Source organism: Hyperolius riggenbachi, chromosome 8 (genome assembly GCF_040937935.1).
Source record: "Hyperolius riggenbachi isolate aHypRig1 chromosome 8, aHypRig1.pri, whole genome shotgun sequence".
NCBI classification, from domain to species: domain Eukaryota; kingdom Metazoa; phylum Chordata; class Amphibia; order Anura; family Hyperoliidae; genus Hyperolius; species Hyperolius riggenbachi.
Genome location: NC_090653.1, coordinates 92711284 through 92724018, shown reverse-complemented (window position 1 = coordinate 92724018; position 12735 = coordinate 92711284). Strand labels below are relative to the sequence as shown.

General features: G+C 42.4%; 1 protein-coding gene across 3 annotated transcripts in view; it reads left to right on the top strand.

Annotated features, from left to right (window-relative positions):
• Positions 1-12735, top strand: part of ZNF185 (zinc finger protein 185 with LIM domain) — a 239807-nt gene that overhangs the window by 132262 nt on the left and 94810 nt on the right. For all 3 annotated transcript variants that reach the window (XM_068250904.1, XM_068250902.1, XM_068250901.1), the window contains 5 exons: positions 737-808; positions 2961-3035; positions 7353-7403; positions 9850-9957; positions 11565-11636. In XM_068250904.1, coding sequence (XP_068107005.1) covers positions 737-808; positions 2961-3035; positions 7353-7403; positions 9850-9957; positions 11565-11636 — 378 coding nt within the window. The remainder of the gene's footprint in view (positions 1-736; positions 809-2960; positions 3036-7352; positions 7404-9849; positions 9958-11564; positions 11637-12735) is intronic.

Here is a 12735-nt window from a genome sequence, read left to right as displayed (position 1 = left end):
ACCTAAGACCCCCCTGTTGGTTTTTTCGTTTAAAAATAATGTAAAAAAAAAAATGTACTGTTTATCGTTTAAAAATAATGTTTGAAAAAAAATATTGTACTGTTTTTCGTTTAAAAATAATATTTAAAAATGTATAAATCATTAAATAATGTGTAATCATGAGAAGCAGTAATAAAACATTAAGTCTCCGGGCGCCGCTTTTAAAACGTTATTTTTCTCCGGCGCCCTTTTTTCCTATCGGGCGCCCATTAAACGATATTTATTATAGGAGTGAATGGCGGCACCCGATTTGTCCACTAGCCTCAGGCGCCCGAATTTACTGTTACCCATTATATGAACTCTACGTGCTTTATTGCTTATGTGCTTATGTAGCAGACAAAGAACAAACAGCCAGTGCATGTGAACTAATTATGAGTTCTTAGTGGATGTAAATCACTCTGCCTCTGGCAAACCTCTCCACAGAAGTAGATGTAAAGCAAGCTGCCTCTGACAAATCTCCCCACAGAAATAAAAGCAAAATGCTGCTTCTGACAGATCTGCCCATAAAAGTAAATGTATATCACTCTGCCTCTGACAAACTTCCTCACAGAAGTAAATGTAAAGCACTCTGCCTCAGATAGACCCAAATGTAAAGCACTCTGCCTCTGATAGACCCCCCCCCCCCCCCCCAACACATGTTTTGAATATATAAACTGTACAACAATCAAATACGTTTCTCTGTTTTCTACCCCAACAGCAGACCAGCTTCCAATCAGCCACCAGTAGTGAAGGGAAATACTACAAGTGCACCAGCTACAAAGACTGAAAGGTATGATCTGAACTCCATCTCCAGGTGCTTTATCTCCATATGTAGCAGAAGTAAAAAATAAAAAACAGCAGATGTTGGGAGGTGGTGAGTGGTCTTTGCAGACAAAGAGTGGGAGCAAATAATAAGTTACCGGTATTTAAAAAATCAACAGCCATGCTAAAATAAGACATACTTTAGGACCGAGCTGATTGAAATCTACACCCTGTTTTGATGGTTACCCGGCTGGCAGGGCGTAGATTTCAATCAGCCGCCGCTGCGCGCATCCACCGTTTCCATTGCACCCTCCAATCTTGCCGCTTATTACCCGCCGTCTCTCACCGCAGCTCACTGGCTCTGCCTGTCTCTATGACGGCAGAGCTCTGTGAGCGGGTCAGGAGCTAATTTCATTGGTTCCTGACCCTGTCTATCAACGTAAGCCACTCCCATTGGCTTACATTGATAGGCAGGGTCAGGAGGCAATGAAAGCGGCTCCTGACCGGCTCACAGGAACTCTGCTGTCATAGAGAGTGGGTGGTCCAGGTTCCCGACATGCAGCTGTGACTGATTGCGATGCGGCGATTCATCATTTTCCGACGGGATTCCACCCTTTCTATACCAGCGGCCTCTCAGTCTGACTGGATTAGCAGCATGCTTGTTTCAGGTGTGCGCTTCAGACTCTGAAGTCTGATGCCAGAAAGATCAGCAGGACGCCAGAGAACATCTGGGAAAATCTGCATCAGAAAAATTGTGTTTAGTGGAAACAGGACCATAGACATTCATTGGAGTTTTTCTGCATCCAATCTGCGTGTAGTGGAAACATGTAGATTTGTGAATCTGCCCCATTGTTCCTTAGCACAGTGATTATGTTTGCTTAAGTTCACATTATCAGAGGTTTCTTTTTCAAAAACATTAATCACATCTAAAGCTCTACACAGACACTATACTGAACTCTTTGGGCCATCCAGGTGTAACCGAGCACTTTTAAAGATCTGGCACACCCAGGGCCCCCTTAAATCATCCCTTCCCCCTCAACTTAGCTATTTTCTCTGATGCCCCACAAAGTCTTCAGCAGAGTAATGTAATAACATGCATGGAATCTTGGCAAGGGCGCACAAAGCCACAAACTGACAGAGGAGCACACCCGCTGGGACAGGTGAGACGCTACTCTGCTGAAGACGCTGCAGAGGCCCGAGGACCAAAGTTAAGCTGGGGGGCACTTGGGGTGGGGGGGCTGCAGTTGGTGCCTCCGTTCACAAATTTTTGGCAATAGATACTCCAACAGTTTGCCAGAGGAAGCAGGTGCGTCCTGTAAAACACGTTGCAAGTGGAGTATTTATTACATAAAACTGTTGTTTTAAATAGACCAATTATGTCTCCCTTCCTGGAGGTACGTCCACCACTGCTTCCCTTTGAAAATGTTTTTGGTGTATTTTATCCTTGTTTGTGCCTCTGCTCTGTTTTTCCATTGTCCACGCTTGCAGGAGGGGTGTTACTCTTGATACTACACGGAAAGCGACTTCTTAAACCAAGTGATACATTTTCCCCACCTGTCTTTACAGTGGTTGCCTTTAACCACTCTATTCAAGTTGGCATAAACTATTTATCACCGAACATACTGATGCAGCAGAATGGTAGGTGCACGCAGATAGGCACTCAATATAACAAGTTAGAACTCTTTACTGAAGAAAAACATGAAGAGATAAATCACACACCACCATCTAAGAATGCAGCTTGCTTAGAACAGAGAGGAACACAGAATGAATACAGGAAGTCACAATTCCATAGAGATCATCACAGCAGTTTACAGACAGTGACATCTTGTGGTTGCTTTACTATACTGCAGTTTAGGCAACAATGTTGTTAGATCCAACATATACTGCACTATATTGGGCTTTCAGTCAAACAACCCACCACTATCACCACCACCTTTTGCTTTACTGCTTAGAATTGTTTTCTTTGGTTTTTTTGACCTGTGTGCCTATGAACATCTTGGATTGAGTCCAGGAAATCTGTCCCCGGCATGCACCAGTAGCGTGCTTAGCTGTGCTACACCTATTACTCTTTGTAATAACCAGTTTTACCTGTATACTTCTCCGATACTGTGCTGATTGCTAATCAAATAAGCATGAAATGTAATGACAGAAATATCACACTGATTGTTCTTTGTGCACAGGGTGGATGTCACAGAGAATAAGGCTAACTATCTGCCGAACTCCCTTGCAGCATACCTCTATGATGATGCCAGCAGGTAATGAGCTAGCAGTGCTGAAAGATTGCTTTAATCTACAATATGTCCAGAAGCACTCAGTCTTTCTAGTGACAGCTTCATTATAGATGATGTTTTTCCATTTTACATATACACTTTCTTTCAAATCAAGAACATTTGCAGGAACATGAGCAGCAATATGGTTAGTGCTCTGTTTTTGCAGTGCTAGAGTACCACGGCAATATCTGCATGGAATTTGTATGTTCTCCTTTTTGGTTAGACGGGTATCCTCCAGGCATTCTGGAACATGTATCTTAGCATTACTTTAGTATGGGAAAAAGACTCTCTTCAGATGGTGCCATGGATGATAACATTTTGCAACTTGTTCTCTGTCGCCATTCACACAGGCAGAAATACGAAGACTCAGGAAAGACCTGTACACTGAATAATACACTGTTGCCAAGGTTACAGGAACAACATTTCTACTTCCTGGCCATTTTCAAAAATGATACCATGTTGCAAACTGAACTTGAAGAGTTTTTTTTTTAAAGGACCACTGTAGCAAAAAATTTTAAGTACATTTCTTTCAGGGTAAAATGAGCCACAAATTACTTTCCTCCTATGTTGCTGTCACTTACAGTAAGTAGTAAAAATCTGATAGAACCGACAGGTTTTGGACTAGTCCATCTCCGCATGGGGGATTTTCAGCAAGGCTTTTATTCTTTATAAAGACACTACCTGAAAAAGGATTTATACAATGATGCTGGCTAGCCTCCTTGCTTGCTGCCCCTTTTTGGGCAGATGGACTGAGCAATTGACATTCACTAAGTGCTTTTGAAAATAAACGAAACCCTGAGAATCCCCCATGAAGAGATGGGCTAGTCCAAAACCTGTCAGTTCTGTCAGATTTCTACTACCTACAGCAAATGACAGCAAGACGGGAGAAAGGCAATTTATGGCTCACTTTACTCTGGAAAAAAAAGGTACTTCTTATTTGTATGTGTTTACATGTATTTCAGATTTTACGATTTTCGCGATAGTGGTCCTTTAAAGAGACACTGAAGTGAAAAAAAAATATGATATAATGAATTGGTTGTGTACTATGAATATTTACTAGAAGATTAGCAGCAAAGAAAATATTCTCATATTTTTATTTTCAGGTATATAGTGTGTTTTCTAACATTGCATCATTCTCTAATATGTGCAGATTACACAACACTCTGCATTCAAAATGATTCTTTCAGAGCAGTCTGTGAACTAATGACCTCTCCTCTAGCAGATAAAAAGAAAACTGTTCACTTATAGTTGAGATAATAAAAGTCAGAAGACAGCCCTCTCCACACTTTGAAAGTCGTAGAGATTAATGGCTTTTTTGCATAGAGATAACAACTGTAGTTTCTTAACTCTTCCTGTACTGGAAACAATTACACTGATGTATCTGATCTTAATGTTTTATTTCTTAGCTGTGCTACACATACAAATCATAATATCATAATTTTTTTTTCGCTTCAGTGTCTCTTTAACTGCATCACAATAAAAGGGGCATTCATTAAGCTAGACTGTGAGCTAAAGTAATGAGACAGTCTACGCGCGGTCATGCAGTGTAGCGGGCCTTCCTTAGTTACGCTCCCTGTTTACTTGGTAAGGCACACTGCTGGGTGCTGTGAAGTAACGCGACCGCGATACTTCACTAGAGCATCCGCAACTATGTTAAATTATGTTAATTAACAGCGTAGTGGCCGCTCTAGTGTAGTATCAGAATCAGAATTTATTTCGCCAAGCACGGTTGGACTGTGCCCGGAATTGGATTTGGCACATTGATTGGCACAGAGATAGTAATACAACAGACAAGATGATACAGAGTAGTACAACAGAACAAGAGCGATGCAACAGAACAGGAGTAATACAACATTTGCAGTACAGCAGTTGCGGGTCTAGCAGGAACAGCAGCGTGTAGCAGAAGATAATAGTTCTAGTACAACCAAGCAAGGCGGTAAACAGAACGGCCGCAGCCGAAGTCAGGTATTAGCCCATAGAAGGCAGCAGGGTGAGGGGTCAGTGGAATGGGCAGAGTTCAAGAGTCTAACGGCCATGGGGAAAAAAGTGTTAATGCACCTGGTAGTCTTAGCAGAGATGAACCGGAACCTCCGGCCCAGTTTGAGTCGACTGAAAAAACTGTGAACAGGGTGAGTGGTCGCCCGCAATTTTCAATGCTCTATTACGCAGTCTGGTGTTGTATTGCAGTCGCGTTACTTCACAGCACCCAGGACCGCCCGTTACCAAGTAAACAGGGCATGTAACCAAGGAAGACACGCTACGCTGCATCACCGCGCACAGCATGCCTCCCTGTGTTTAGCTCGCGCTGCTGTCATGTAGCTCGCACTGCTTTAGCAGCGTAGCTTCATGAATCAGCCCCAAAATGTCTTATTTGTGCACTTATCCTACCTAATAAAAGGGTAGGTGTCTCCATCCACCTGCGTCCGTGACCCAACCTAGTGCCAGTTACCAGCCTAATGACTAGTAAGTACTATATTTCTAATGTAACTGGATTTTTTTTATATACATTGACATACAATTCTATTTCAATGGCAAATAGTAAACTATACATCTGACCATTTAGTCCCGTCACCTTACTGTACCAGGAACAATCCCAAATATTTTGCAGTAGAATGCCAGAGCCTGTACTGAGACTCTGGTAACAGTCTGAGTGTTAAATGGAAAGAACAGCGCTTTTCTCTAAGTTGACAAAACTCTCTTATATACAATGCACCATTTGATTCTGGGGAGTATTCAGTTGAATAGAAAGCAATGTTAAGAAAATTCTTCTAGTGCCAAATATTGCTGAGGAGGAAGTTGTGTAGCATCACTGTAACAACATCAGTGCAGCAGGAGGCACACAGAGAGCCAGAAAATGGCAGATTTCAGAATGTTAATCCTTTCAGAGGCGAGTTGGTTAAAAATTTGGTGTTATGCTGCAAAGGACATTTGGGCATCACCATAGGCCGTAATGCGAATTTAACAGCTACAGCGGCGCTTAGTAAGTAATTAGGGCACTGTTAAATGACGGTGCCCAAATTACGATAAAAACAAATTGCATCTTACCCCCTCTGTATGGCACCTTGGAGGAATGATTTGTAATTAACACCATCGGGTGAAAGGTTTTTTGGCTTCACCCTGCGCCCCCATTTCCCGGCGCCCTTATCACATGTATGCTCCAGAGGACCCTATTGAAGTTAGCTTTCATTTTTTAATCGCTTTCACGTCTTCATCTCTGTTATTATTATTATTTAGTATATTTATACCGACATCTTCCGTAGCGCTGTACAAAGTATATTTTCTTTTCATTAACTGTCCCTCAGAGGGGCTCACATTCTAATCCCTACCATAGTCATATGTCTATGTATTTATCATGTAGTGTATGTATCGTAGTCTACGGCCAATTTAGGGGGAAGCCAATTAACTTATGAGTATGCTTTTGGGATGTTGGAGGAAACCGGAGTGCCCGGTGGAAACCCACGCAGACACCGTGCTCTATATGATGTAGTGTGGTATCTCCCGGCAAGGATGATGATATGAAACACTGCAGGATGTCTTCAATTTGTCTACTTCTTTTGACCATGGTGTGTTTAAATGCCTATTTGACACAAATTTCTGTTACATACTTTTGTCTTTTTGGTGCCCACTAATGATACAATTTTCAGTGGAGAATCGCCCAAGCGATCAGATAAATAAAATTGGGTTGGCAGAAGATAAACATTGTTGATGTCTCAAATTATCTGCAAATTATTTTAAAGGTGCTCATTTGATGGCAATGTTTTTTTTTATAATGGGTGGAAGTCACAGATTGGTTTGTTATGGTGAAATAATTGATGTATAATGGTATGTTATTTCTGATCACATTTATCTGATCACTATGGTGATTCCTCACTGAAAATTGTACCGTTAGTGGCACATTTAGTGGAGTCAACCAATTAGGATCTGTGTGTGTCCATCCTAATTGACCAGTGTGGGTGGTGCTTCCTGGAAGCATAAGGAAACTGTCGGTTCAAACTGCATGAGATGGGCATTTTCCCTTTAAATCAATATCTCAATCATAATGGGCATTCCACAGTAAGCATAGCAACATGTTTCAGGCGACCAGCCCTTCCTCAAGTGCCCCCCAGAGTAAATCATTTTAGACCAGTAGCCCTTCCTCAAGCATCCCCAGGTGTTTCCAGGACCGGTTCTGATGCTGCTGATGTAACCCATTACACATTATTTCATAGAACTTTTTCGCCATGATTAATATATGCAGACGTTGCTGTCATTCCAGCCTCCTGACTTTAATTTACCTACCAATACATATGTTTATTATTACAGATTTGAGAATAACTGGAAAACGAGTCCAGAAAAGCAGACGCTACCTCCTCGGTATGTATTATAGTTTTGTGACCTTTTCATTAAACTTCACCTGGGACTAAAGAGATCAGGAAGCTGCCATGTGCCAACCAGGAATTCTAGCTGTAAAGCTGGTGCTCTGAATATGGGTTTATAAAGGTGTCAGTACACACGGTAGATGAAACTTGATAACGACTGCCTCTGCTGAGAATCCAGCATGGGTACAGCGGTTTCCAACCCTTCTTGACCGCTCTTCCAGTGGCCCAGCTACAGTATAGCCAAGAGCATTGTTGTCTCTACTTACACCACCCACTATGTGTTGTCACTCCCGCGCTGCTTGTTCCCCTTCCCCCTGCATATAGCAACAGAACACATCGCTAGCCTACAAGCTAGTGATGTGTCTGTCAGCCTTAGCCCTGCAATGTTGGCCAAGGGATCGGGTACCAATCTCCACCAGGCAACATTCCTAATATGCGCTAAAGCTGGAGATCACTTTAGATTATGGGAGAAATTATCTGTCAGAAATTAGCGAAGGCTGGAAAGTAAAAAAGAAACAATTATATAGGAGCAGTTCATACTGATGCTGATGCCGCAGCACTTGTCTTTTAAGCACTGTCCATTATAGTAAATTGACAGCGCTGGTACTACTGTTTACCGCCGCTTACCGTTGTTTGTGTGAACACCGCGTTCTTGATCCCGATTTTCCGTCATTTCAAGCGGTCCTGGAAGCAACATGCTGCTTCCAGGATTGGTAAGAGCTACACCTCCATGTCCCCCTGCGAGGTTTAAAAAATGGCGTACGCCAGAAAGCGAAGATGAAAGCTGCCAAAAGCTTGCAGAAAAGCATTTCAGGGAGATGCCGGACACCTGTCTGAACCGGCCCATAAGAGGTACACTACCCGATCTGTTACCAGTTAAGCCTGATACACACTTTAAATTAAGATTGTCCAATCACTGACCAATTTTACCACCTCCATGTGGTATGCGGATTTACCTACAAAATCGGCTTTTAGTATTCAATATCTGTTGACTCTCATACTACATCTAGATGGTAAAATTGATCCGTAATTGGTCAATTATAATTGTAAGTGTGTACTAGACTTAAGGTGCATGCACAAATCCAATTTTGATTGGTCAATGATTTGACCAATTTTACCACCTCCATATAGTATAAGGGACAACAGATCTTAAATACCATGACCAGGCTGTGTTGGTAAGCTCACATACTTAATTGAACAAGTGGTAAAATTGGTCAATTAAAATTGGATGTGTGTACCAGATTTTAGAGATCCCACACCTGCTGTTGCTTTCTCCAAGTATGGACTGTGGGTCTCCCTCACAAAGTTGAGACAATTCAACAGCCTTAAGGTTCATACACACATCAGACCATAGTCCTTGGAAAATGAAAGATCACAGACCAATTTTACCCCCTTCCATGTAGTATGAGAGCCATACCGACACAGTCTAATCAATGGAGCTGAACTCCCCATCAGACAGAAATCTTTGCAAGATGCTGCACACAAAGATGCTGTAGACATTCAAAAGATCAGTATCTGCAAAAGATCTGTTCCTGCAAAAGATCCGTTCCTGCAAAATGCATTCATAGTCTATGATATCTGCAGATCCTCATACACACCTTGTTTAACAGACATTCATCTGCATATCAGATCCACCAGGATGGATTTTCAGATCTGCAGATGATTGTCTGACCTGCAGATGAATGTCAGTTAAACACAGTGTGTATGATGATCTGCAGATCTCATAGACTATGAATGCAATTTGCAGGAATGGATCTTTGGCAGGAACAGATCTTTTGCAGATACTGATCTTTTGTGTCTGTACAGCATCTGTATGTGCAGCATCTTGCAAAGATTTTTTTCTGATGGGGAGTTCAGCTCCATAGAATAGACTGTGAAGGTATGGCTCTCATACTACATGAAGGGTGGTAAGATTGGTCTGTGATCTTTCATTTTCCAAAGACTATAGTTTGATGTGTGTATGAGCCTTAAGGCCTGGTTCAGACAGGCCTCCTGCTGCGTCTCGTTCAAATGCTTTTCTCCAAGCATGCAGGAAAGCATTTGAGAGCTTTTGGCGGCTTCTGGAATTGCTTACTGTTGTGCTTTGCGTTTAACCCCTGCAAGGGGACACAGAGGCGTGGTGTTTAGTGATCCTAGGAACTGCATGTTGCTTCCAGGATTGCCTGAAATCATGGGGAAAATTGGGATCACAATGTGGCATTTGTGCAAACAAAGGTAAACAATCGTACCAGCGCTGTTGATTCATTTGAATGGACATTGCTTAAACGACCAGCGCTGCGGGACACCCGTGTGAACCAATCCTTACTATTCAGCATCTGCCATACAATAAAAAGATTTAGGTGAACGGATGCTTTTCTGATAAACAGAGGAGGACTGCATAGAAGCATGATGAAGAGGTTAATGTTCATCAGTGGTTATATATCATTGTATGTATCTTCCAGTGCATCAGACCGTCCAGAGAGCCCGAAGCTGACATCAAGCAGTGCTGACACCAAAAGCGCTTCCATCAAACCAGAACCTGGAAAGATAACTGTTCTTCAAACGGAAAGGTACTGCTGGTCGCAGGACATATTATTCATCATATGGGTTTGACATGAAAGGTTATACAGTATATTATATTATTACTGCACTTTGATATGCATGTTTTATTATGATACAATGCAGTACAGTATAAACCTATTTCCATGCACTCTTCCGTAGGTAAAAAGTGTACATTTGCCAAAGTTAATAAAGTTTAATTACTCCCCAAAATAATAATAATGAATTGTAAAATGCTTCTAGGGATTGTCCTCATTTGAGTAGCACTCAGGAAGACAATATGTGTCCAGGGGCGTAGCAATAGGGGGTGCAGAGGTTGCGACCGCATCGGGGCCCTTGGGCCAAAGGGGCCCCGAAAGGCCCTTCCTCAACTACAGTATTAGCTCTCTATTGGTCCTGTGTTCACAATAATCACTTCTATAGATACTTTGAATAGTGGTAATCATTAACAAGCTTTTTCCCATCCCCTTCTTGCACCTCTGACACTGTAGTTGCCATTGGCAGGATTTGGTGCGCCGTACCAATTGTTATGTATAGAGTGCTTGGGGGGCCCCATTGTAAAACTTGCATCGGGGCCCACAGCTCCTTAGCTACGCCACTGTATGTGTCCCTTCCACAGCTCTTCACTGACTGCTCCCCTTAATGTCTTCCCTGACACCTCCCCTTAATGCATTCACTGACTCCTCCCCCTAATGAAAATTGCCCCCCCCCCCCACATTGAGTACTGTTGTGTGTGCCCATATATAAACCCTACAGGGCGAGTCAGGAAAGGACAAAGCACAGCCCTCGACACAAGGGAATTATGTAAATACAATCAACTCTAATCTCTTCTTGGACTAGAGGGTTATTCCTCTCATCTACTGTACTGCAGTAAGAATCATTAGTTAGGGTTATTCAGTCTTATGCTGGGCATACATTGCTCGACACAGATTTATCAATCGAGCCGCTGATGGCTCGATTGATGATATCCGATGTGTCCGATGACACGGGGATCAATCCCGCGCTCGATACACACGGGCGGACAATAGCAGCGAATCGAGCGTAAGATAAGAAGCGCTGGCGGGGACGAGCGGGAATCGATCCGGGCGGATGAGCGGGGACGCAGCAGGAGTCGATCCGGTGGCTAATCGGCCGCTGGATCGACCCGGGTATGCCCAGCATTACATGGGACTTTTGTTTGGCAGTTATTAGAAATTTGCACGATTTCATGAAAATGATTACATGTCAAAAGGAGGTACTGAATTTCAGCTTGGCCACATTGCTGTACAAGCAACAATTTTCCATTTATATGATTGAAGTTACCCTGTAAAGTAGAACTGTCCCCATGTTTCCATTTTTATATAACTGAAAACTGTTAGTAATGTCATCAAGTTGTTACTCCTGTTCTCATGGATATTGGACATTGGTGTGCTAAACTAACCTTTCAACAGATGCTTTGCAGGGATGTCAATGCATGGGACCTTATTCTTCTTCTATGTGAAATGATATTGCAGTGTTTCCTTATGTCTATATTTAGCTATCACTGTTACCAGTGAAGTTAGATTATATTGCAATATTTATATGTTGTTTAATTTTATATATACAGTTTTACATTTAGCTTTTTTCATATTTTTTTCAGCAACAAACCAACACAGAAAACTACAGAGAGCAAATCATCTACCACCAAGACAATCACCACAACAGTTGAAAGGTACAGTTGAGATGTGTAATTAGCATTCAAGGCCCCACAGACATTTTTTTAATGAGGTTATTATTATTTAGTATTTGTATATAGTGCCAACATCTTCTGCAGCGCTGTACAGAGTATAATTGTCCATCAGAGGGACTCACAATCTAGTCCCTACCATAGTTATATGTCTATGTATGTATCGTGTAGCATATGTTTCATAGTCTAGGGCCAATTTAGGGGGAAGCCAATTAACCTATCTGTATGGTTTTTTGGATGTGAAAGGAAACCGGAGTGCCCGGAGGAAACACGCAGATATGGGGAGAACATAGAAACTCCTTGCAGATAGATTTAAACCAGGGACACAGCTCTGCAAGACGAGAGCGGTAACCACTGCACCCATCTCAGCAATAGGCAATAGTGCTGCAGGTTCCCAACATTAGGCAAGCTTGAGACTACCCTATAAATTTAAATGAACATGGTAACGTACTACGGCTACTGCCAAACATACAGTGCATACTGCATGTGGAGCCATAAGTATTAGTTATCCCACCTCCACCACAAAGTCTGTAGGAAACCTGTGTTGGTGTGTCCCCCAAATACACTTTTGGAAATATAAGTACCTCTTCTGTAGGGTCTTGTGAATAGTAATGTCACTTCCTGCAGGGGAGGAATTCCATGCTATCCAGTCAGAGAACTTAGGAGCGATGCTCCAATACTCAGCACAGTTCCTCTGCATACTCTTTATCTATGTGTAGCCACTGATTGTTCCAGTCTCCAAACAGTATACTGCCCACACCTATTCTCTGAGCTAAACCATTTAGTTTAATTATGTCATAGGCAGGAGGAACAAAAAAAAGGAATTACCTGGTTAGGGACAAACTTGGCCTTCCCTGCTTAGGCCGATACATAGAACTGGCTAACTGCACTTGCATAAATGAGATCAGTCACTTAATTTTACTGTATAGGCTGGTGGCTGGATAGTGTACTGCCTCTGACTCAGCCTCTGGCTCAGCCTCTGACACAGGAGACTAAGGTTATAATCTTGGCTCTTCCTGTTCAGTAAGCTGCACCTATTCAGCAGGAGAACTTGGGCAAGATTCCCTAACACTGCTGCTGCGTG